At 37.5% G+C, this 26557-nt stretch overlaps 3 protein-coding genes and 1 long non-coding RNA gene across 5 annotated transcripts; 1 reads left to right on the forward strand and 3 right to left on the reverse strand.

Moving 5' to 3' along the window:
- The first annotated feature begins 1381 nt into the window (after positions 1–1381).
- mettl21cb (methyltransferase 21C, AARS1 lysine b) lies at positions 1382–8253 on the forward strand. The gene is made up of 4 exons (XM_030124938.1): positions 1382–1529; positions 2005–2168; positions 2256–2373; positions 7458–8253. The coding sequence occupies exons 1-4, from the start codon at positions 1403–1405 to the stop codon at positions 7853–7855; spliced, it is 807 nt and encodes a 268-aa protein (XP_029980798.1). The 5' UTR covers positions 1382–1402; the 3' UTR covers positions 7856–8253.
- LOC115412416 (uncharacterized) lies at positions 4493–6701 on the reverse strand. Its single transcript, XR_003934339.1, has 2 exons — positions 6049–6701; positions 4493–5441 (listed from the first exon to the last, which is right to left on the reverse strand). It is a non-coding gene; the product is annotated as an uncharacterized LOC115412416 (long non-coding RNA).
- LOC115412394 (rhodopsin kinase-like) lies at positions 7871–13102 on the reverse strand. The gene is made up of 7 exons (XM_030124911.1): positions 12197–13102; positions 11229–11356; positions 10417–10574; positions 10245–10328; positions 10038–10162; positions 9748–9949; positions 7871–9096 (listed from the first exon to the last, which is right to left on the reverse strand). Exons 1-7 carry the CDS (start codon positions 12893–12895, stop codon positions 8807–8809), a joined length of 1686 nt encoding a protein of 561 aa, XP_029980771.1. The 5' UTR covers positions 12896–13102; the 3' UTR covers positions 7871–8806.
- A 1731-nt stretch (positions 13103–14833) lies between these two features.
- Positions 14834–26436, reverse strand: tfdp1a (transcription factor Dp-1, a). 2 transcript variants are annotated; one of them, XM_030124918.1, is made up of 13 exons: positions 26311–26415; positions 25105–25178; positions 24204–24289; positions 23942–24008; positions 23259–23380; positions 22575–22696; positions 22296–22461; positions 22009–22155; positions 21847–21915; positions 19839–19990; positions 19453–19619; positions 16141–16219; positions 14834–16045 (listed from the first exon to the last, which is right to left on the reverse strand). In XM_030124918.1, exons 3-13 carry the CDS (start codon positions 24213–24215, stop codon positions 15907–15909), a joined length of 1242 nt encoding a protein of 413 aa, XP_029980778.1. In that variant the 5' UTR covers positions 24216–24289; positions 25105–25178; positions 26311–26415; the 3' UTR covers positions 14834–15906. The 2 variants fall into 2 exon arrangements, with proteins under 2 accessions (XP_029980778.1, XP_029980779.1); XM_030124919.1 differs by lacking the exon at positions 25105–25178 and having other exon boundaries at positions 26311–26436.
- Between the last annotated feature and the right edge of the window lie 121 nt (positions 26437–26557).

Below are 26557 nucleotides of genomic sequence, written 5' to 3' on the forward strand. Positions count from 1 at the left end.
CCACATTCAGCTAAATTTGATCTGAAATGGGCCGAACCAGTAAAATAACAACATAATAATATATAGATAATGAAAACTCCAAATTTTTGTCTTTGTTTTGGTGCAAAAAACCCCATTAAATTATGACAATACTTACTTTTATAAACTATCGAAACAAAAAAGATGTGAATAACCTGAAAAAACTGAAATTTCTTAAGAAAAATAAGTGCAATTTTAACAATATTATGCCTCAACTTATCATTTATACATATGCATTATGGATAAATAATATATTAATATATAAATAATGTCAACTCCAAACTTTTCTCTATGTTTAAGAGCGAAAAAGTAAATTTATGTATGAAAAGGTTTACAAAAGATGTGAATGACATAAAAAAACTGAAAAAAAATAATAGTAATTTTAACAATATTCTGCCTCAGTTTATCATTTACACATGTTCATTATAACTTACAGATCACAGTGGATCTATAAATACACAAAACATTTAGTATCAGGCAGAATCCTTTTAAAAGTACACATATTTCTCTTAAGACATTTCAGGTTATTCACATTTTTTGCAAAATTATACTTTGTTTTAGTGTAAATACATGAAAATATTTACATTTACAAAGAGAACAATTTGGAGTTGTCATTATTTATATGTTATTATGATAGTATTTTACCGATTTGACCCACTTGAGATTGAATTGGTCTGAATGTGGAACCTGAACTAAAAGGATTATGAATATTTTAGTGTAATTTTTGCATTTCACAAATTCATCCCGCAGGCTGGACTGGACTCTTTGGAGGGCCGGATTTGGCCCCCGGCCCACATGTTTGACACCTGTGACTTAGAAGAATGACGAGTACTGAACAGACGCCTCAACCCATAAAGTTCCAAAACCCCACCGGCGACTAAAATCGTCTATTAATATAAATAATTAACAACTTCTGATCCACTTATCCTATCAATACATGTAAATAATTAGTGTAAAATACAGTTTGTCATCTTTTCATGGTCATCAGATATGACCCATTTGGATGTTCAGAGGCTTTGTAGTTATCGTACAACAGTGATTCATCAGTAAAACCCATGGAGTTGGATCAATGACAGTGGATGGAAACACATGTTTTTATGTTCGCTTGTTGATATCTTAGCTGAAAAAGTCTATTTTTTTTTACTTTTCTCTATTTTAAGTATAATAACCCTCAACTTTACTCTGAGCTTTAATGAACATCTGCATGATCAGTGAATTAAATATAGAAAAATATCATTTACACTGAAGAAATGCAAAATAAGTAAGATAATATTACAATCAGTGGTGTTAAATCACTTAAAAAAGATTAAATATGGACAAAAAAGTCATAAAAGTAGCACTGGGTTTTTATAGTTAAACCACAAAAACTCAGCTTTAATCCAAAATGTTTATTCTGCAGTGTTTGTTTCTCATGGAGAGATCATCTAGAGTCTGCAAAACCCTTCAACAGAAACCTGCAAAAACAGACGAGAAACCCCAGGACGGAAAACTACAGGAGAACACAGATGAAGGTAACTTGTTAAAAATATGTACAATTATGTGAGTAACAGTTTGATTCTCCACTGCTCACTCATTTATGAAGGAAAAACTGTCTCATATGACAGGCTATCCACTCCTGTTTTACCAAAGATGTCAAAATTGCCCTGTATAATATCTACAACATCCATTACTATTAATATCTGTTGTTTCAAGCCTTCTGTTGACCTCATTCACTGTTAAAAATGACTGTCATCCTTTATTTCTTCTCATTTAATGATTTTTTATAATTTTGCAGCGACGATATAATCAACAGGTTCATATTTAAAGCCATCATTTTCCTTGATTTGATCCATATTGTTGCATCTAAAAATACAGTTTTTGTGTATTTCAGATCACTTTAGGAGAGGTCATCACATTTCAGGCTAAAAAAAAAGGAACTATTAATGTTTATACTGCTGTCAAAAGTATGTGAGGGTTAAAATGTGTAACCAGGCTGATTGTTCACAGCATTAGCAGACCAGAAAGTGATGGCAGGAGAAGCTCTGGACAGGAGGAACGTCTGGGAGCCCAGTGTTTACTACTCTCTGGGAAAGGAGTCTTTCTGTTTTGCTGGTCATGAAATCAGCATCCGTGAATCTATGGACACTTACGGCGCTCTGATCTGGCCCGGGGTACGTCCTGACCTGTTTTGTAGCTACATGGTGTGCATTCACTGCTTTGTTTGGTGTATATATGTGTTGATCAGGGTTTGTTTGTAGGCAGTGGCTTTGTGTCAGTTTTTGGAGAATAACCAGCAACAAGTGAACCTGATGGACAAAGCAGTGTTGGAGATCGGAGCTGGGACTGGCCTTCTGTCCATAGTGGCCAGTCTACTTGGTAAGTTTATGCATGAACCCTGACATTGATTCAGACATTTTAGAACAGGTATGTCAAACTTATTTTAGTTCAGGGGCCACATTAACCCTTTCATGCACGAATTCTGAGAACCTTAATCAAAATTTTTTCCTGAGTGTTTTTATTCCTCTTTAGGCATGAAAAAAAACAATGTGATAGAAAATTTCCTTCTGAAAAATAAATTTAAAAAAATAAATAAATAAAAATAAAATAAAAATAATTTATTTTTTTTTAAATACATAAAAAAAGTAATAATGACAAAAAAATTCTTATGAACCTATTTTTCATGAAGTTGCAAAAATATCCACTCAGCTGGACACCACACGTTTAATCTTTGACACACAGAAACATGTATTTACTGATAAATTGTGTGAAAACTGTGGGGAGGGCTTGTGATTCTGGGGGTTTATCCTCAGGAGAGATCTACACAATGTTACCAATTCATGTCAGAAAAGACATGTTGTGTCTTAAAACTTTAATAAAGAAATGTGTAAGAAAAACAAAACAAAAACAAAAAAATGAAAAGAACAACAAAATCCATGAATATACAAGAGAACAGTTGTAGAAAAGCTGTCCACTGTAGTGACCACTATGCATGAAAGGGTTAAGCCCAATATGATCTCAAGTGGGCCAGCTCAGTAAAATAATAACAATGAAAAAAGTAAAATTACATTATGAAAATGTTTACATCTACAAAGTATCTTTTAAAAAATGTGAATAACCTGAAATTTCTTAAGAAAAATAAGTGAAATTGTGCCAATATTACACCTCAGCTCATCATTTACACATATGCATTACAACTTCCAGATCCAGTGCATCTACAAATACACAAAACATTTAGTAACAGGCAGAATATTATTAAATATGTACTTACTTCTCTTAAGACATTTCAGGCTGTTTGTATTTGTTCAGGTTGTTCACATTTTTTGAAAGAATTGTCTGTAAATAGGGATGTAACAATATGAAAATTTCATATCACAGTTATTGTGACAGAGTTATCATTATTATCGCAATATTGTTGAAATTGTGCTCAAAATGTTCAAAAAGTACTTGTACACACTGAAATAATTTAACAAAGATGTATTTTTGAAAAATAAATAAATAAGTAAATAAGTAAGTAAATAAATAAATAAATAAATAAATAAGGGAAATTAAATAATAGCCACAATGTACTTTTTGTTGCAGAAACATTCAAATATTAACATGTAAACATCAAACACACAAATTTGCATTAAAGATGGAATCTTATGGACACTGTTTGACCATTTTCCATATCAAGTTTGAGTTGTTTGAGTTTCTTTTTCATAGATAGCTAGATAGATAGCTAGATAGCTAGATAGATAGATAGATAGATAGATAGATAGATAGATAGATAGATAGATAGATAGATAGATAGATAGATAGATAGATAGATAGATAGATAGATAGATAGATAGATAGATAGATACGGTTATCATGATAATTAGAATTTAAACGGTTATACACACTGTTAGGAATTTTACCGCAGTTCATCGTTATACCGGTAATCGTTACGTCCCTATCTGTAAATTAAACATTTTCATGTAATTTTACTTTTTTTACACCAAAACATAGAAAAAATTGTCATTATGTTATGTTTCTATCATTATTTACAAGTTATGATAGTATTTTTACTGGTACTATCTACTTGACATTGAATTGGTCTGTATGTGGTCCCTAAACTTAAAATGATTTTGCCATCCTTGATTGTAAATAACTTCAGAGTAAATTTTTCATTTCACAAATTTATCCCACTGGGCTGGATTGGACCCTTTGGTGGGCCACGCAGGCTTTGTGTTTGACACCAGTGTTTTAGAATTTAATATCATGTAAAATATCAGGCTCTATGTTTATTTACTTACACACAATGTAAACATGTGTAAATGGATGGATGGAAGAACTATTTTTTTAGATTTAAACCTTTAAAAGTAAGTCATAAATGAACAATTAGTTTCTAAAAATAATTCTAAAAAGCTTCCTCAAGCAGCTGCACTGTAGCTGATATTACTATTATTCATGGAGGATATTTTTATGCATGGATTAAAACACATTCTGTAGTGAAACATATGGTTACACAGAGAGCATGTTTTCAAGTCAATGTGGGACATTTCACCCACACAATGAAAAAAAACAGCTGCACTTTATTTCATTTTACAAACGGAAACAAGTACTACCGACAACTGGAATGTTTCCATGGATGGCTCTTAATATGTGCCTCAGTGTTTTGTTCAACAAATGCAGTCACTTTGTGAGCTATACATGTTGTTATTTGTGTTTTTACTTTTCATCTTAAAGGTTTGGTTTATGTCAGATGGAGGAGTAAAAAAAAACATTTTATTGACAAATCTGCTGAAGCATTGTAACCTGGGTTAAATTAATTTAAATGGTCTATGAAGAAATTAAAATGTAATAGCTGGTAAAAGATTATACCAAAGAAATGTTTTTGAAAATCAGCATAAAATAATTATATTTACTGAAGCCACAGCAGCTGTTACTAAATGTTACCAAGGGATGTTGAATTAACGTGGAAATTTAAATTATTCACCACAAAAGACAGATGTTTGTTTAATGCTCATAACAGAAATGAACCAAAGCATCTACTGGTATAAGATGATCATTAACTTTTTAACCACTTATCCCATCAATACATTGAAATTATTCAGCTTTTCAGCATTAAATATGGCTCTTTTGGATGTTCAGAGTCTCCATAGTGAACACAGAAACACCATCACCAAACACTGATTCACCAGAAAAATCCATGTACTTTAACAAATGCTCATAGACACTTGTTTTTATGTGTAAATGATATATTTTGCTGAGAGAAGTAACAATTTCTTTAGTTTTCTCTGTTTTAATGTAATAACCTTTCAAATTACTCTGAACACCTCTATGAACTGTATATTAAATGTAGAAAATCTCCTGATTTTACTTTACAAAGTGCAGAATGCAGAGGATAACATTAACGTTTTTAAGGGTTAAAGTGTAATTTCACTCCATCCTGGATCGACTCCTTCCACTGGATGAGTTTAAAACTGAACAATCCTTCACAAGCTAGCTATTTCAGGTCGAGACCTATTTTTGGTTATGTAGGGAAATAAAATAAATCTGTTTTTTTGGATTAGTGACAAAATGATCTTAAATGCCAATGAAACCATGCTTAAACAGAGGGTTAAATGCTTACTTTCAGAAATTTCCATTGGTTTCGCTCATTTGATTAATTAGTGATTTAAAAAAAACACATGTTTTTTAGAAAATTGAAATTCCCTACATAACCAGCACCATCTGATATTAAAATGCTTAAAAAAGCCATTCACACCAATTTTTCAGAAAAAATGATTTTTATAATGATAAAAGAATGAATAAAAGGTCATAAAACTATATTGAAAATAGAAATATATGATTGAGATTTGAAATTATAGCAGTGATAACTTATGTTATTATTCATTCTCAGAGAACTTTCCAAGGGCCTGCATTTAGTTCATATAAAAAGTTCCGTAATTTTCTTGAAAATCCTTTTTTGACAAAAATTTTAATGGATTTAGAAACTTAACATGTTATACTATTGAATTACAAAAAGTTTGAAATCATTATCTCAATTCAAATTTTTTGATTCAAAGTCAATAGCCGCGTGACTTGAACCTGTTAAAAAGTCAACAAAAAGCTGAGAGCAGGAGCATAGATGTGTAAGACCAGAGATATTCAAGGACAGAAAAATAGAAAGACTACTCTGAAAAGCCTGAAGAGGGTTAATTTAGATTTTATACAAAATAAACTGCTGTGCCTCCTGTCAAAGTCCAGCCTAAAAACAATCAACATCAGTTTAAGTGCTCACTATATTCAGAAATTAACAGAAGAAAGAACCACTGTCCTCCATCAGTTGTGTTTTTGTGTCACTTTGGGGGGTTTTGAGACACAAGTTTGACCCATGAACCAACCAAGGCAGTGGTTCTATGAGGTAAACGGAAACAGATAGTTTGGAATCAAGATAAAATCAAAATATTGATAAAAGGGCTTCAATTTCCCATGTGAGAGAATGAGCATAGTTCCGTAGACTCCCCCTCGAGGGCATCTGTTTAGAGGATGTAAACACTGAACACAGGGGAAAACGTAAGTGTTTCCACGTCAGCAATGGATCAAGAGGATTTTGAGACAGGAAGTAGTATGTTAAATCATTATCACACACAAAACAAGGTCCTATAATTCAGTTTACTGCTCAAAAACATTGTTTACTGTGCTTGCCTCTTTATCAAATACGAATTATGAAAATTGAAGGTAAATAAATTCAATAAAATACGCTCTAATGCAGGGGTGTCAAACTCATTTTCTTTCAGGGGCCATATTCAGCCCAATTTGATCTCCAGTGGGACCTGTAAAATAATAACTAAATAACCTATAAATAATGACAACTCCAAATTTTTATATGCAAGAAATAACATTAATTGATGAAACTATTTCTATCCAAAACAAAAAAGATATGAATAACTGGAAAAAAAAAAAAACCTTACATTTCTGATGAAAAACAAGTACAATTTGATCAATATTATGCATCAACTTATGATTTCTACATGTGCATTACAGATCAGAACTACCAAGGCACAAAACAGGCAGAATATTGTTAAAATTGCACTTATTTTTCTTTAGACATTCCAGGTTGTTCATAATTGTTTAGGTTATTGACATTTAATTTTAAAGGATATCAAAATTTAATGTTCTTTGCAATAAATCAAAGAGAAAAAACTGGTGTTATCATTATTTAAAGGCATAATGTCATATTATAATTTCCACATTAAACCAAGAAGAAAATTTGGAGTCATTATTTCTAGGTTATTATGCTGTTATTTTTGAGTTTGATGCCCTTGACTGTTAATATCTTAAGGGTAATTTTTGCATTTTGCACTTTGCAAATTCATCCCGCGGGCCAGATTGGAACCTTTGGCGGGCTGGATTAGGTTCCCGGGCCGCATGTTTGACACCTGGGCTCTAATAGGTACAACTAATACCCGTATGAGTAATGTAAGTATGTGTTGTTGCTTTGTACTCTTTTCCAGGTGCTTGGGTGACAGCTACTGACCTGCCGGAAATCTTGCCTAATCTGACCTTTAACCTTTTACGGAACACAAAGGGCCGGTCTCGCTACACCCCTCAGGTAGCAACCCTTACCTGGGGTCAGGACCTGGACCGAGACTTCCCCTCCCCATCCTACCACTACGACTACGTGCTGGCAGCAGACGTCGTCTATCCCCACCAATGTCTGGACGAACTTCTGGAGACTATGCACCACTTCTGCCGACCGGGAAGCGGAACGACTCTGCTGTGGGCCAACAAGGTCCGCTTCCAGTCAGACCTGAGGTTCACAGAGAGCTTTAAGAGTCATTTCAACACCACGCTGCTGTGTGAGCTCCCACAGCAGGAGGTGAGGATATACACAGCCACGGCCAAGGAGTGATGACGGAGGCTCAGCTTCGCTCGTCATTCTGATGGCATTTATTATTCAACCACTGGGGAAATAGAATCTAGAATACAGAAAAAGCCTGGTTTTAATCTGTGTTTACATGACATTCCTGAACAGTGCTACAATCATCATTAAGCAGAAATTAATTCAAATTTCCATTTCAATAAGCTATTTTACTTGCCAGCATTTTTTTTTCATACATTAATGTCTCTGACTTTAACTTTTGTTCAACATTGTGTTTTAAAAATAAACTGAATGCTGTAAACATCTGTCCTATAGTCATATTTGTCCCATAACAACTAAACAACACTTTGATAGGTCTTACACTCTCAACTATCTGTGGAAACAGACAAATAGTATCCATCAAGTTAAGAAAACATATTTTCCAAAAATAAATAATTACAATTTAGCATTTCAGGTCTCTTAGCTTTTGGTAAATCAACAGCAGCATTTAACTGAATATATTAAAAGCTAACAGGCAATAAGTCTGAAAAACACAAAAGCACTCCATAAAACACCACTGCTATTTTTTTCTCACAACACTCTATACATGTTAAAGACATGACTGTCACTTAGCACCAGAGATACCACATTACTCGACCTGCTTAAAATGCTATGTTGCATTTTAAATCTAAAGCTTTACATTAAATGAATGCATTCACACAAAATAAAGAGACGGCGACTGAGTGAACTGAGGATGATGAGAGGATGAGGTTTGAGAGCGAGTGAGGAAAAAACAGGAGGAACCACAAAAAGATGAAATGTATTATTGAAGGATTAAATCTACACTTAAGTCCGTTCTATGATTGAAATCCACCGTCCAACTTTGACAAAGTTCAGCGGAGATCTGAGTCTGTTTGTCCTGAATATTTGCCTTTTTCTGCTGTCCATTCTTAGCGTCTGTAAACCATGTGACTGACTTCTTTTCCGTCTGTTGCAATGACTCTATGATACGCAGCAGGTAGAGGACTTTGGCTGCTCTAATATGGACTCTCTGCGAAGGTCGTTCGGGATGGTGCCTTCAGGACCCCAGAGGTTGAGCTCTCCGTATATGCCCATGTCAATCATCTCCTCCTGCCAGGGGATGGAGATGTTGCCTGTAGAAAACTCATCAAAGAAGGTTTTGTCAGGATCTTCTATGTTGACGCCCTTGACGGAGGAGAAAGCCCCGACGTCGTCCAGACTTTTGGCATAAACCACTTTAGGATCAGGGACAAACGGAGGAGGAAGGATACCTGGAATATAACAGAAAAAACACAGTGGCATCATGAGCCTTATAGCACTTCAGATTAAGAAGGTTATTGATTTGACTTTTATTAATATTATTCACAAAGTGCTTAACGTTCACAAGTCACATTAGTCACATCAGATTAGAATTCATCACTAAATCAGAGTTCCCTTTACAGTTCATTTCCTAGTATTATATATTTAGCAAAACAGAAGAAAACAATGAAAGCGTTTGAGCATTTTGCCTTCTCTAAACTAAACTCACAACAGCAAAAATTGCTTTCTGAATGTAAGCTTTTCATACTAATCCAACCTGAAGAAAAGAATAAATGTATATAAATGATGGCAATAAAAGCCTTTATTTGAACAGCACATCCACAGAGAGCTTAGCATTTGGAACATTTCAGCTTATGCTCTATTTCATATGTATTTTAAAACAGAGCTGTTGTTTTTTAGAAATGATTTCCATTTCAGAACAATAAAAAAGAGGGGGGGAAAAAGACAAAAATCCATAAATGTTCAGCAGGTGAAAGTGAAATGGTTGAATTATTGAAAATCATCTAATACGCATCTGAAATGTCACAAATATCTGTCAGCTGTCTGTAGATGGACTATTCAACATGACAAGTGTAAGAGAAAGTAGTGAAACTGGATTGTACCTGCATTCAGTTTCCTCCAGTTGATGCTAGTGAAAAATGGATGTGCTCTGAGCTCATCGCAGGTTCCATTTTTGAAACCCATCCTCTTATCGACCTCTTTGGCTAACAGCCCATCACACAGGCTAATTGCATGTTCGCTGAAGTTTTCTGGGTAGGTCACCACCCTTGTCAGCATGCGCTCCTTCATCTCCTCCTTCTCCACCTGAAATAAGAACAAACAACCTTTTACTTGCTGTCTGATTTAGACACCATCAAGCGTCTCATTTCAGATAAAAAAAAAGGCAGCTGACCTTCTCTCCCCTGTTTCTGAAGGGGTTTTTAGCAGCTATGAACTCGTACAGAGTCACTCCAAGGGTGAAGTAGTCCACCGAGGTGTCGTACTTTTCACCTTTTAGCATTTCTGGAGGCATGTACCCTAGAAAAAACAAAGTGACCCCATGTCAAACAGTCTTGGTCCAAGTACCCAAACTGAAATTGTATTGATACACAACACTCACCTGGTGTCCCTGCATAACCTTTGGTCATTGTTTTGCCTTCTTTTAGCTCCACAGCAAGACCCAGATCAGATATACGCACATTCCCTAATTAACAACATAAAGATGGTTTAATCATCTTTTAACATGTACATCAACAAACCAATCTTTCTTGAATTTGACCTAAAATTATTACCGTCATTATCTAGCAGCACATTTTCTGGTTTGAGATCCCTGTAGATGATTCTTTTCTGGTGGAGGTGCTCTAAGCCCTGGATGATCTGAGCTATGTAAAAACAGGCCCTGGGCTCATCAAACCCTGGGTTGTTCTCGTCCACCAGGTAGATGTGATACCTTCAGGGCAGACGAAAAAGGCATCGTAAGGCGGCGTCATATAGAAAAGTCATAGAAGATGAGAATATTCTAATTTAATACATGTTTTTAAAAAAGTACAGGGTAAATGCATCTGGTCTTTGGCTGTGACTAATAGTTATTTAATATTTAGAGATTTTCTTGTGATGAAAAAGCATTTGTAGCCTGGCAGAAGTTATGCATCACTGTCAAAATGTGCAGTTTAAAAGTTCTTCAGTGTAAGTCAATGTAAACCAACATTTTCAATAGTTTTCTTATCTGTGTGTTGGCACATGTGGCAGATTACTGTCAGGCTTCTTCAGTACATGTCAAACTTCTGTTAAATGTGAGTATTCTTGTGTGCTCACAGTTATATAAGACCTATAGTAAAACAGCCATAACCTCTCACTTGTAATATTTTATACAAATGTTAAACATGTCACTAAAGACTTTGAGAAAAATTACAGCATCCCTCTCTGTGTTTGGTTAACAGTATAACTGAAATTCTGAAACAATGAAAGTGAAACACACTTTTTCTGAGCAAAATGATGTAACTCAACCTAATTTTGAGGGGGATAGACTACAGTTTCTGCTATTTCCCCAGGGATTTGTTGTCTGTGCAATTTGTAACTTGACATTTTTTTAATGTGACATTACTTGAGATCTCCTCCATTCATGATTGTCATGACGAGACAGAGTTCTTCTTTTGTCTGGAAGGCGTATGCCAGTGACACAATGAAGCGACTGTGAACCTTCTCAAGAATACGCTTCTCCACCATCGCCCCCTGCAGGATAAAGTGAGCAAGACATTTCAAAAACAACTTTGGGGACATTTCCACAAGAGAAAACACATGAACTACAAGGTGCAGATATGTGGTCTGTGTTAACACCAATGCCATTTACAAAAGATGTTGAACTATGTATCAAATAATAACCAAAGACAAGTCAAGGGCAAGCTCTAACTGTGCCAAGGAGTTCGATACAGAAGAGCTTTTCACTAAAGCTCCCTGTAATCACTCTATCCCTGTCTCAGTGTTTAATACTGCAGGCTAAAGCTAAACAAGAGAGAGGCAGGGACAAAGATGATTAATACCATCACAGCCGACTAAGTGCAGGACAGTTTTTGTCTCTTGAATATAAAGCCAGATATAAAGACCATTTATTTATCAAATCACTGTATGCATTAAATGGTCCCTGAGTTTCATTTCATGCAAGCAAACAGGTTATATAACTTTTGACTGTCCACAAAAGGTATTATATGGTATTAAAATGTCTGTCTGTGTATATTAAAAGCTGAAAAACACTAGACCTCAAACTCAAAATAAGTGTCTATACTGAAAGCCAACCAATTTGATATTACATTAATAATAAAAGCATTTTATCCTTATTTGTGTTCTTTCTTTGTGTGTTTCATTTGAAGCTCTTAATGCATGCAATTTTTGAACTGCAATGCATATGCACATTATCATTACTATTATCATTGTCACTCCAGGATGAGTATAAATGATAGCAGCACTCTCTGAAAATGTATGATACAGAATATGAAATGAACACTAATAGGCTTAAAACTATGGAGGCACAGCCAGTGAACGCCCAAATCATAAAGTGATAGTTTATTTTCTCACCTCATAGCCTTTCCTCTTCTTCAGTCTCTTCTTGTTAAGTTTCTTACAGGCGTACAGTTTTCCAGTGGCTTTCATTTGACATGCAGACACCTCCCCAAACCCACCTTTACCCAGCACACGGAAGTCCAGGAACCAGTCATCATCCATGGGCTGCATCTCAAGCCACTTCCACTGAAGGAACCTCTTCAAGTACATGCTCTCCAAGTAGAATGTGAAGGGGGCTTCTCGGAGATAGTTCAATGTTGTGGTCAGGGCTGCATTGAACAAGTCATCCCCTACAGCCTCCTGGGTTTCCTTGACTTTGGCTATGATTTCCTCAGACAGGAACGGGCAGTAGTGTTTGGCAGAGGAGTCCATATAGCGCTGGACTATCTTTGAAGCCTTCATCCCCCTGTCGGAGTCCTCTGCCAGGTCATAGCCCTCAATGTCTTTCCATAATTTGCAAGCTCCATGATACTCCTTGTTGGCATCCAGGAATTCCCTAAAGAGGCGTTTTCCAATCGGCTGATCCACACAGATTGAGTCGAAGGACAAGTCCAGGGTGTCCCTCAGGCCCTCGCACACGGTGATGTGGGGCAGTTTGAGGCGAGCATGGTACTTCTTATCCCGAGCTGCTGCTGGATTGGAGCCATCAATGCTTCCACGGGCGTTAATGTAAGCTGAATTTGCAACTACTGTGGTCAGTCCTCCGATATCCATGTTGAGGGTCGGCGAATGTTAGGCAACAAAAATGAAACACATAGCTAAGAGTCAACGGTGATGTGAAGGGGTCAGGGTGAGGATGAGAGAACAGCAGACCGAGAGGTGAGCAGATCACAGAGTGGAGGAGGGAGCATGAGAGAGATGGGAACTTGAGACTGGTGTCTGAACGAGGTCCCAGCACTCTTTGAGCACTGCACCAGGCTCAACTACACACACACATTAAACACACACCTGAGTCAACACCTTTCAGTAATCCATTAACACCCTAATGCCCCAGACAAAGTGTGCAAGCACTCGCTGGGACAGAACACAAGTGGCAAATACAGCTGGAGTGTTGTTCGTCAGTTGAGTGGCAGCGGAATAAAAACATTCCAAAAATCAGGGTTCAGTCTGGATTGTGATAAACTGCATTAAAAAATGTTCTAAATCAGTTCCTAGTGCCTGCAACATGTGTTTCATTTTGGCTCTTATTGGCCCTCAATGTCAAAAACATTTGGGTACAGCAAGCCCATTCTCACCGTCAGCAAGTGCCCTTGTAAATCCTCATCTATATTAATCTATATTAAAATAAAATGCTTACAGTGTGAGGATCAATTGCATAATGGGTTCAAGAGCTATTATTGACATTTATCCCTTCATCACATTCTCCTCCTGAGTATTTCCTTCATGAGTTTCGTTACAAGCATGTAGTTTTCTCTTGGCTTTATGACACGATACCACCACCTTTAGTTTTTAACCTGCCTCATATCAGACATACTAATCCAAGAAAAGGTGGGGGAATCCTTGCAAATTTTGTTTTCTGCATAAAAACAGTCTTAAGTGGTCCACTCATTTTCTTGTTCTGCAAAATAAAATACTCAAGTCATGAGTTCATTCATCTTCTGAACATGCTTTATCCTCACTAGGGTCACTTATCAGTGCATGTCTTTGGATGGCGGGAGCAAACCTGAGTACCCAGAGGGAACCCACGCAAACACAGGGAGAACATGTAGACTCCACACAGAATCGAACCCAGGATCTTCTTGCTGTGAGGCAACAGTGCTATCCAGTGCACCACCATGTCACAAGTCATGAATTGTGGTTTTTCCTTGTGACTCAGCTTCCTTTTTGTCTATTGGTGCCACTGCTTTAAGAGTTTGCCAGTATTATAAAGAAAGCCAACAGCAACCCTTTCTATGGATACACTCCAACAGTAAGAGTTTTGTCCTTCCCTTCAACCACGTTTCATGCAAACCGGTGCTGTAGCCGAGTAATCCTGACAAAGAAAGCTTGTAACACTTAATGCTTTGTCACAATGAAGTATAGTCCTCTAAATAACAGACATTCTTCCCAAGTTTGTGGAACATTAAGAGGTAGAGGTAGGGCTTTGGAAGGACTTGTGCAAGAAATCACTACTTTTCAATTAAGAGAAAAAAGCCAACTTTGGCCACGAGTGTAAAAATAATTGGGGAAAAGCTACAGCAGATAAACAGCCAAAAAAAAAGCCTAAACTTGCTACACAAACCCACATCAATTAAACATAAGAAGTCGTTCATTTTGATGCTGTCATTTTATATTTTGCTTGCTATGCCCAAAGTGGCTGAAATGCAGCATCTATAATTGCGAAGAAAATCTGAATTTGCGTCAACAGCTAAAACTATCAAACGATCCGGAGATGGAGCTGTATATTTCAGTTCATGATAATCAGGCGAGTCTTGGAGCCTTTTAACAGAAAAGAAATGTAGGTTTGCGGTCATTCCAAACGCAGAAGTTCCCTGAAGACCCTGTGAGTGAGACCGACACTGGTGAGAGTCACAAAACGTCTTAGGGGTTTGGACTCAAACACCCAGCCGCACTCATGAGAAGATTCAAAGTCTACATAAACATTTGTATCATTGAATATGCCTGGTTATGAAAAATATTCATTACAGAAACAAAACTCACATACGTTATAGATACAAACTTATTAAAACAATCTATATTTAATTTGCAAACTTATATTAGATTACAGAAAAGGTATTTGGAAGAGTCAGTACATGTGTTGCTCAGTTTTAAAAGGGAGATCTTTGAAGGGAGTACATAAAGACCTATACAACCACACATTTGTTACATCAATAATTTTTGAAGGTCTATCTTTACCACTGGCCTCTAAAAGGATACTATAAGCTACAATCGTCATAGGATTCATATACTTATTAACAAACAAAGCTTATTTACCTATCAGGAGCCTGGGTTATGAGTCTTTACCTTGCTGGTGCCATTATTTTGTAAACACTACCAAGGCATTCCAGGGCAATGGAGAATTTTTCAACTTCAGAATACAAAAAAAAAAAAAAAAACAAAACTAGCAAACAACATCAGGAAAGCAGCTGCCTACAGAACAGAAGGAAGCCAGCCCAACACAATCATGGTTAAGAAACTAGTTCAAATTATTGCCCAGAACACAAACAAAAAGTATCAACACATTTGATGGAGCCCCATTCTGGGATGCCATGGCAACAGTATGAGGCCATTCAGAATCCATGGTGCTGCACTAACGCCGCATGTTAAAACAGACACACTTTGGCCATCCTGGAACATTTGATCATGTCTGCCATATGTAATTGCAAAGAAAAAAAACAATAAACCAAAAAACAAAAGAGGAATAACTATTCCAACAAGTACATAATACATTCTCCAACAGCAGTAGGTTTTACAGAAGTGTTTTTAGTGGGATGGCTTATCAAGAAGTGGATTAGACATACAAAGACTTCAGCACAGTGGCTAGGCCACAGACTACAGTTCCCTTGGACAACACCTCCCCAAGAGCAGTGGTGCAGGTGCACGTGATTCAGGAACAGAAAAAATGGGTGCAACACACACCTCTGTTCTTGCAGTATTCATCTACACCCCTGAGAAAACCAGACTGAAATACAGGCATGGGAAACGGGGAGAAAAGGCTGAAGAAGCACACACAAGAGGGGACTAAATTCCCACGGTGAAGGTGGTTTGAAGGACTGTGCTTGTTGGAGTGGCCAGGTGTAGACAGGTTAGTCTTCATCATCATTCTCATCATACTCGTCCTCATCGTCATCATCCCCCATGTAAGACACTGGGGTCTCCACACGAGACCCGCTGTAGTGAGAGTCATTAGAGCTGGAGGCCATGGTGCCATCGGTACAACCATCACTACGAGGAGAGGAAGGTTGAAGATGACGATAAAAACATTGCATTTACCCTATTCAGTCACATTCATAGACTGGATTATAGGTAAGGCTTCTCACCTGCTCGCAGGATAACGGGCTCCGTTAGCAGAGGATCCACCAGAGATGTAGACGTTACTAATGGGACCCTTGGCCATCTCTGGAAAAAGAAAAGATAAAACAGGAAGTTTCAAGTATAATATGACTTTTATCAAGCGCAGATCTTGGAGGCATTTGTCATGAAGGTAGGATGGTGTATATGGTGACATAATATCCAGCAAAAGCCACACACTCAATATTTTATTGTCACTTTTTTCATTGATTAGGAGATACATTTACAAACTGAGGTCCCAGTATTCTTTCCGTCCAGAGTTTCATTATTTGCCAACATCTTTCACTGATGCTGGGAGGGTTGGACCACTGTGTTAATTCCAGCACAAGGCTCTTAATGAGGTACAGGACTGGAGTCTGTTGTGGCCAATCCATGTGTGAAAATGAGGTCTCCTGACCCTCACTTTCACAATCTGATCCTGATGAATCCAAGCAGTCATCTTGGAATATGTCCGACTCATCAGGGAAGAAAAAACCCCACTGATGTTCAGTCCTGGTCATTCAATATATTCAACTGACCTCATTTTATGGACAAAGGACAGTGGTGAACCTAGACCTGACCAACTGAACCAATCCCAGATCATAACAAATGCCCCCACAGGCCTGTTCTGTAGACAACAGGCATGATGGGTAATCATTCAAACATTCATCCACCACTTGTTGCAGATGAAACATATTAATCAATGCACTACTTATCCAATGGAAGACTCCTACCTGTTCGCTTAGTTACATCGAGGAAATACAATTTTTTTGACTTGGCAGTGTATATTTAGTGACAGGAGAATTAATATTGTTTCATACTGTGCTTTTAACATTAATGGTCATTTGTCACAAATTACTGATTACATCATTATTTTTAGTCATAGAGACAATGCTATACTTTATCTACAACACAAATGAAGTTGTCTGGATCACAGGACGTACCTTCCTGGAATAATCGCATCCATTTGAGTTGCTTTTGTCATCTGTGTGTCATCTCTTGGTATGTGAAATAATTTTTTAGCTGCTACTATGCACCGGAAATCTCAAGCTTTTGACAAAGAGAGGTCTTTTAAAGTTGTTTACCTTTGAACAATTTAAGCATTTTAGTACCACAATGTAGATGTTCAACCAAAACACTTATTTGCAAAGACAGTTACCGCTGCATCCTGTGGTCAGCACCACCCAATACAAGTGTGATTCATTTAAAGAACTAAACTATGCAGAGATCTTTTAACCTTATGCGTCTGTTTTACGTAACAGCAGAAGCGGTGGAATCTACCTACAGCATTGACATTACACAAGTATGGAGATATGCACAAGCAATCCAAGACTAGACTTGCACTGATTACAATTTTTCAGGCCGTTCCCAATTTCCGATTTGCAGGGTGCTTGGATGGCTGATACTGATTTTGTCTGATGCAGATCTCATTTTTTCCCTAACACAACACATTACAATGCAACTTTCCCATTAGAACATTTATACTAAAAATAGAAGAAAATTGTGCAAAAAGGTGCCAGGTTTTCTATAGGAAAGCAGGCGCATTGATTGAAACGCCTTGTTTTTAGTGAGTCCTGCATTGTACCAGCAGCTGAAAATTATCATATTTGAAGGAAAATTATCATACACACCCATTATTATTATTATTATTATTCTGGTGTGGCTCAGACCATCTGCTTTAGTCTCACATTACCATAGACCTTGCATATTACACGCTGCAACCCCGTTTTACTTTTAAATAATCTAAAAGAACATTGAAAAAAAGTGTCTCTACATACGTGGAGCACGGGATGAACCCCTGCACCGAATGGACCAGAATACCATTTATACATTCACAACTTCTACATCCTTTGGGCTGAATCAAGGTCCTGCCTCACAAGTAGACAGGCACATGAGAGGATGAATTTAAAAACAAGTGCAGCACTATGCAAAGAATCCGTATCCTATTTGTGTTTAGTAATTCATTTAGTCGAGTAATGAAGGGGTCAAATTATCGTACATTATGGGATTTTTGGAATTACTGATCATACATCGTACAGAGGGTAAAATTATTGAACAATTACAATAATTATCGTAGGTCTGGCCAGGCCCAGTCCTAGAGGGAGGGCAAGAGTGGGCAATGCCCCCTTCAACAAATGTCCTGCCACCTCAAATAAAATTTTCCGAAGGTAGGGACAAGAAAAATAAGGTGCACAACAGCGGGAGACTTAGAGGAATTAGTGAAGCATCTTAAGTTTCACTTTCACTTTGTTGGTCACACGGTGTGTATGTACTTAGTGAGGTACATACACCACGGAACACACACCCCCACCCCTCATTGCCACCTTTATCAGCGACATTTGTGCCCCCTGATTGCTGCCTCTGATATGACTATTTGGAATTGGCCCCAGGTCTGGCTATGAGGCATGGCAGGAATTTGACCTGCGCTCAAAATCGGTCAATTTCAGATTAACCGGAAACACAGTTGCAAGTGGTAGTGGTTGAAACATTCCCCTATGAAATGAGACAACCCTTCGAGACCTGTTATGTCATCAGCAGTCATCAATGCCACTATAAATAGATATGACAACTTTGTTTCCGAAAGAATTCTCCATACTGTCAGCGGCTCTAACAGTCTCTGTTGCATGGCCTTTGGGCATCTTTTTACAGCTAACAACCGCAAACCCCAGAAATGTGACAATACATTGAAATGGCATTGAACGGCTGATCAAATGATTAAGTTGTTCATGGAAATAATACGTATATTTGCGTGTTTCTTTCATCACACTGCTGCACTTTTTTGCTGTGTTTACCCCCATTTTGCCGATGATTTAAACAGAATTATGGGAGATTTTTCATACCCCTCCGTTTGTAGTGCGGTCCTGAAAAATCTCCATTTTGAGGGCCAAACAGCCCTCCCCCTCCAACTCATTGAGAATTGGGGCACCCCTACCCCTTCATGTGAATGCGCAAAATGGAGGAGGAGGAGGGGTAAGGGGGAGGGCCAAGGGGGGAATTGGGATTGGGCCATGGTCTCCAAACTTTTGAGAAAAACAAGGAACTTGTACCTAAAGGAGGATGTACTTCTGCGGCAAACTTGCAATTATAGATGAAGACTTTTCCATTCACCTTTTTATGTTATATACTGTGTTTTGCTGTATGAGTAACAGGAAAAGTGTGCACAAGGTTAAACTAAATTATCTAACTATAATGATTTTTCAAGTGCATTATACAAAATGTTATAAGAAATCTGACTTTCAACATAGTCTTTTCACACAGATAAATGAGCTGTATGTATGCACACTAGGGGCTGTGGGACTGACCTATAACGTAAGGCTCCAGGGCTTTGGGCACCAGGCTACGTGCAACCTTCAGGTCCTCTGGAGAACATTTCCCCACCTCCAAACCACAGGCCATGCCCATACGTTTCAGCACCTCGATGTCATCATGGATCTCAAACATGCTGTCAAAGTTAAACAAATACTCGAACCTGCAAATAAAAACGAGGAGAAAAAGAAAAAAAGTGATTAGAAACTTAACAACCTTAGCCTGTATTCTTTGGTCAAATAATTTCACATAATTTCTGTTCTGTTTGACAAGAAATGGGAACAATTTACCAACAAATATTAAACATTCTTATCACTAAAACCGACTCTGTACACCAATATAAAGGTGACTTTGTTCTGGGTCAGTCGTAACAATCACATACTTGTCATTGGAGATGCTGCAGTCGATGACGGTTTTCTTGCTGGTGTTGACAATAATGAAGGGGAGGTGGATGATGGAGTTGGGGGGAGGAGGTCTGTTTGCCTGCTGCTCTGTCTGTCTGTTCCGCTGCACCAGGTTCTTAAAAGCTATTTGCTGCATTAAAGAACAAAAAAATATTACAGATAGGAACACTTGAAGCAGGTAGACAAAGTGTTGAGTCTGAGTCATTGCATACTTAATAGTTTTCAACATTTCTGCTCCTTTTTCAGCACAAACGTCTAGAATCTATCATTCTGCCCTGGGGCAAAGTATTTATTCATGATACATAGGGACAAGTGAAGAATAGCCAAGGTAAAGAGTCCCTGACAACAGCAATGAGTGCAGGATAAGCATGTTACTCCACTTTTATTTAACTTGATTGAGTTTTGGCAGTTTTCCATCGTGTCAAACCTACTTAACTTGACTTTTCGAGTTCTCCATTCTGCATGAATTATGGATATAACCTGGTAATTTTTTTTATTTAGTATCACTGGTTCTAAGCAAACTGAGGTAGTTCCAAAAGAGGATGTGAAAATACTGAAGATTTCTTGTGCAAGACAGGACTGAGTAACTGTTACCAAGTTACTATACTCTATTCACTGTTGCATATTCTAATTATTTATTACATCACTGTCTTCTCCCTCTATATTCCATTGATGATGACCGCCACCAACTACATTGTGAGGGTATTAAATTTGAAGGAATAAATAAGCTACTTGATATCCAAAGCGAGTCAGGTCAAGTTGGGCCATTCCCAGGTGGTGGAATTTTTTTTTTTTTTTTTTTTTTTTTTTTTTTTTTTTACTACGTACAATCTTTTCCAGCTTAACACATAGAAAAAAACTACCAGCCTTACCCCCTGGCTAAATTCACCACATAACAAATGTAAGCAGAATATCAAAGTCTACTGCACACTTCTAGAATAATCAGAAGTGTGGACACCAGGCATGGAAGAAGCAAATAAAAAAATGCATATGGGCTGTAGAGATTTGTGCTTAAATGTAAAAATGTTATTTATTTATTTATTTTAGATAGGATGTACACAGCTCTTTAACACAGGTCAATAATTGCCTATTTTTCCTCATAACAAATATACAGGAAGTGACTAGCTTATTATCAGTTTCAGTTAGCCTTGTTACTGTTTGCTTCCATCTGAATCCTAAAAAGTGATACTGAAACAGCACCGACAGGGAAATGGATAAATTAAATGTGCCTCGACTGATAGTTTACAACATCACTGGGCAAAAGTTTCACAATTACCTTTCAGTCTATTGTAATTCAAGTGACCTGAGAGAGACTTCCGCTTCTACACTATATGTTCAAGTTGTATAAAACCTACAGTGTAAGCACCTAATTTTGTCCAATCACAGGCGTTTTTGGACAAGCTGGGTTGAATGCATGAATGTCAGGGGGAATTACCAATTGCTGACCAGATTCTGTCAGATGTGACCTGGAAATAATTCTACCGTTCTACTGTCAAAACAGAAGCTTGGAAAAGTGACTTAACTTTCCCATATCAGTATGAAATGACATCAGGTAATGTAGATTTCTGTTAAGGAAACTATAATACATTAGTCAATTAAGAAAAGCATGTATTTTCAAGTTCTGACACTTGCTGGTATGTATTAACTTGTACTAAGTTGCAATTGCTTAATAAGTTTACACCTCAGAGTGTACTGTAACCTGTAGCTGTTCACTTAGACCCACATTCCACCAAAATTCAAGTTTCATAGTGCTGAAACTGGTCCAGTGAAAAAATACATTCCACAGATCATCTATCACATAAAAATACACATCTGTATATTTTGCATGCTTCAGTCCAAGCGTTAGATGACCAACAGTAGTAGTATCCACTCTGTATCTCTATAGACACCTGATATGAGGAATCAGCTCATACTGAACAATCATTATAGCAATGATTGTTATATTTGAAGACCTTCAGAAAGCACAAGCATGAAAATGATGCCCACCTGCAGTATGAGCTCCTGAAGCTGTGACTGTTTTTGCTTAATCCTCTCCAGCCGTCTTTGTCTCTCCACCTACAATGGATAAAAAGAAATGATTATTATTATGACAAAACAGAGGCTTCAACACAAGATAATGCGAGACAGGTTTTCAATATGTGTTTGCACCTCAAGGTTTTGGCACTCCTGCGCAGAGTTGGTGGGCAGGCCAATCCACTTGATTTCTTTCTTCTCTTTAGAGATAATGTTCATGGCCATGAGCACATTAAGTGCATCATACACACGTCGCCGAATGTTTTTCTGGTCGTACACATGCTAAAATATATGAACGTAAGTGAAAAAGTTACCAAAACCTCTAGACTGTCTTCAGAATGATAGACTATTTCAGTCTTGATCTTGTCAAGGTGATCAAAAGGTGTGCAAAATTAGTTCTAACATGTTTATGTAGCACTCACCGAGTCATTGGGTGACATGTGGTTGTCTGTAGAACTGAATTCTGCAACCAGTTCATCTGCCACTTCATTGTAGGTGGTAACTCCTTTCTTCTGCACTTTCTCACAAACTTTCATTGAGAAATGCCTCAAGCCCTTCCCGTTCTTCTCTCCTTTCTTACCCCTTTTTCTGCAAAAAATAATTGTCACTACGCTTACATGACACTATATCTGACTTTGATTAGTAAAAAACTGTACTATGATGGTCTATGCGCATAAACACAATGTTTTCACAATACATACCCAGACGACCAGGGAGAGGCATCGGGTGGTTGGCTCTGGGTAAGGAACTGGGAACTGGGCGTATGAGGACTGTTAACCAATATAGTATTGGATACAGTAGGCCTCTGGGGTGTTCCAATCACCTACAAGGGGAAAGCAAAGTAATACAAAGGGAAAATAGAACTGACACACTGAATCTCAGACCTTTGAAGATGTATACAGCCATAATTTGCATATTGAATAATGAAGTTCCTCGAAATTTCTAACAGTAATGTGAGGCATTAAAGGAGGTAGGCGATCTATTCTTTGACTAAAGGTGATATCTAAGCTGATTTCCGTTATATATACATTCCATATATATAATGGGATGATGGGTGTAATCCTGCTGACTGTAGGAGTTGATAAGCTTAGGATCAACTGCCTCCACCTACCCTCAGCTCGGTCACCTCACAATGATAATGGAGGGTTAATGGAGGGTTGTGCCTTATTCTAGAATGGAGGCTTATGCCACAGTAAGACACAACAAACAAGAAACCTAACAAACAAATCTGTTCTTTTGGCAACAAATTTAGAGTCATTAACAATTTACAAAGCTGAATTCTACATATTATATATTATATATTATTATGATGTTTCTGAAAAAAGCAGACTAGCCTGACTTGAAAAAAACAAAACTGAATGGCAGCTGTGAGGAACATCACTTACCATGTGTGGAACATGTTGCATGTGTGCGGCAACATTCACATTGGATGGCCCAAGAGTTTTGGGTAGTAATTGTTTGGCCACAGGGGCAGCTGTAGGCTGAACAGTAACCAAAGACAGGACACCTAAGAGGAGACATGAGAAGACCAGTAATAAGCAGTGCTCTTGACTGAATCTCCATTGCCCCCTATCGTTTCTCAACTAGTACACAGGGATCTTCATGTAACAGTTAACACTAAATCAAGTAGTTTGCATGTAATTGTAAACACAATACTCTGCAACACAGCTTCTACAGCTTTCATCGGGATAAATTTAAGACTTCTGGCCTGTTTATTGTGATTATAAATGTAATTTAACACAAATATCATGTCTCATTACACAGTGGCTAGATGTTGTCAGTCTCCCAAAGTGCTGGTGACTAAAAGCTTACAGTTTTTCTGACTTCTATGTAACTGAGTATCTTTCTAATATACTTTTATTTTGAGTATATCTTTACACAAGGCACACTAGATTTGAAATTCATCATTTCCATCGATGTGAGGGAAACACTAAATCCAATCAAAATTGTATTTGAGACATTTAAAGACCGAAATTCAGATTCGAGGGTTTTACAGTTTTTAAGGCTGTGCAGAAACCCTGTCAAATATGCACCTCCTTTTCATTAAAAGCAGTCATATTATCTTTACCTTTGGCTGGGCTCATATTCTGATCAATGAAAACCTTTAGCTCTCCATTTGTTTCAATAAGACCAGCCTGAGGAGAAAAACCAAAGTCACTCAGTTGAAACGAACCAACTTAAAACAGTATATAAAAAGGAAAAGGATGTTTTAAGTCAGTGGTATCATTGCAAAATATGTACAATCATTAGACATTGCTTACAGTGACACTGAGACAAAGCATAAATAAAACCAGTATTCACTGGTAAATATCCTTGATATAGTTACTTACATCTTTAGCCATGATCCCAAAGGACCGGGGAAGTTGAGCTTGAAGCTAAAACTAAAAATTTCTTCTATTTGTCACTATTCAGGCCCCTGAAATCAGAAAACAAGTAAATAATGTATAATGTGAGTACTGACATACAGTTTTCACCAAACATCACATTTGTTCCACTTTATACCCAAGGACTCCATATATCTTACTGTGTTTTGAGGTAATATTTTAAACAAACTTGTGTTTCAGTAAAGGCCCATGTAAACTGCTTGCAGCACACTGTGCAAAGCTACATCACTGACGTTAGCTTAAGTTGCCGGGGTACCATTCCTACAAGACAAAAACTGAGCGAAAATGTGTAGATTAAAGCCCGATCTCGGCTGAATGAACCTTTGAAGGGTACGTGTATGAACACCATAAATGCTCAAAACCACAGTAGCCCATCCCTTGATGCTCATAACTTTTACAAAGCTAAGTGTGCACAAGGCCTACTTCAGGTACCGAGCACGTCCGGAGGAGAGGCATCGTCGAACTTCTGCTACAGGTCACGCAAACATGCTAACTTTGTTACTTGGTGCAAAAGTATTATTATAACTGAAGTGATAGCACCATACCATTATACACATTACGTGCGCCTGCAGCAATAAGATCATTTATAGCATAAGACTATTGCAGTGAATACTCTTTTGTTAAATGCTGCTAGCTAACAGTTACCGCTAGTAGTTAGCGTTACATTCAGCTTGCTGACGTTAGCTAGCTAGCTTATGCACGTTTTGAGAGAATTTAGACAAAAATAATGAAATTTCTATCTCCGTGTTGCAAATTTCTGTCAGATCTCAGTTTGAGACGCCAATATACAAATGACTCTGCGTTTCGCACGGTAAGTGAAATTAATATAATAATTCTGTGCACTTACGAGTGCACTCTCCTGCTTCTTCGACGGCTGTTGTTGTTGGCATTAGAGTATGGAGGAAGAGGAGGTCTAAATCCCTACCAAACAGGAAACAAAGTAAGCAATGGACTTTTTAACAATTCAATAGTTAATTGCAGTATCGTATTAATTTATCTTATTTAAGTTTTATTTTCCTTAGGTTTCTACCTGTTGGCCAATGGGCAAATCCTGCATGAATTATCTTCCCGAATAAACGCGGAGTATTGAAACTTAGCTCCGCATTCAGTGCTTCTTTGAATGGAAGAACGAACCACTGAATTGGTTAATGTGTAATTTTTAATCATTTTGTTGCAACAGTTTTGTTTTCACTCTGCTATAATTACATCGTTAACCGTAACCGTAGTCATTGGAAAACAAGGCTCTGTTTAATGCTATATTATCATTGTTATCGCTGGGGTTTATTTCAAGTCGTGGCCTTTTATTTATCGGAAACCTGTCAAGAGCACTACAGGGATGGCTGAGTTCATCTCTCCCAAGAGAATCTAAGTAAATATCTCTCAAATCTAATTTATTAAAACTTTTTAACGATACGGGCAGTGGTCTAATTAATTAATTTACTTTACTATCAAGTATTAATGACCGAGTTTATTATAATCATCTATAGATCATTTTAAATAACATTACTGAAGCGATTATTTGTGTATTTGAATGTTTGTTTTTATAACAATGCATGACAGATGGAGAAACATCTTGAATAAAGTTGCCGTTACATTTCATACAAACTGAATTATGTTAATGAGATCTCTACTGTGGACGTTTCCGATCGACTAATCAAAATAAGCTGATGAGCCCGTCATTGTGTGGTGTATATACACGTTATTTGTTTGCTATGAAGCACAGTCTGAAGCAGCTAGTTGTATTTTGATGGTTATCATTTTGTATGGATTACTTTAGCAACGAGCTAACTCGCGGTTACAGTTAACAATCCTGCAGCACAGAAGGCAACGCTTTGTTAGCCAAGCTAGTAGCTAACAGCAGGCAAGCTAATCCACAGCTGTCACCAGTAACATTACCAGAACTAGCTGCAGATTTACCGTGCTTAGCCTTGTGTCTGTTAGCAAAATGTTTTCGTGACAGTTTTCAAACAAAATAACCGGCAGAATACATCATCAAGAACTTTTGTTATGTGGTCGGTACATAGCGAGCCAGAACCGGATAAATGCGGCTTACCGGGGCACTTCAGTTAGCAAACTGCTGTTAGCCTTTTCTATCCACTCTCCGCTAGGTTTGCTACAACAGTGCGTCTCTCAATCTGATCTTGGCGGTGTCTCGCTTTGGCGCCGTCTGATTGGTTAGCATCGATGATACGAAAGCAAAGCGCTTAAAGTAGTTCATGCCCACCACCTTCATCTGCTGGGATGTGAGGATAGTACCCAGCTGTAACAACACATACACCGCCATCTACTGGACAGGAGTG

This window comes from Sphaeramia orbicularis, chromosome 21 (genome assembly GCF_902148855.1).
Source record: "Sphaeramia orbicularis chromosome 21, fSphaOr1.1, whole genome shotgun sequence".
In the NCBI taxonomy this organism is placed as follows: Eukaryota; Metazoa; Chordata; class Actinopteri; order Kurtiformes; family Apogonidae; genus Sphaeramia; species Sphaeramia orbicularis.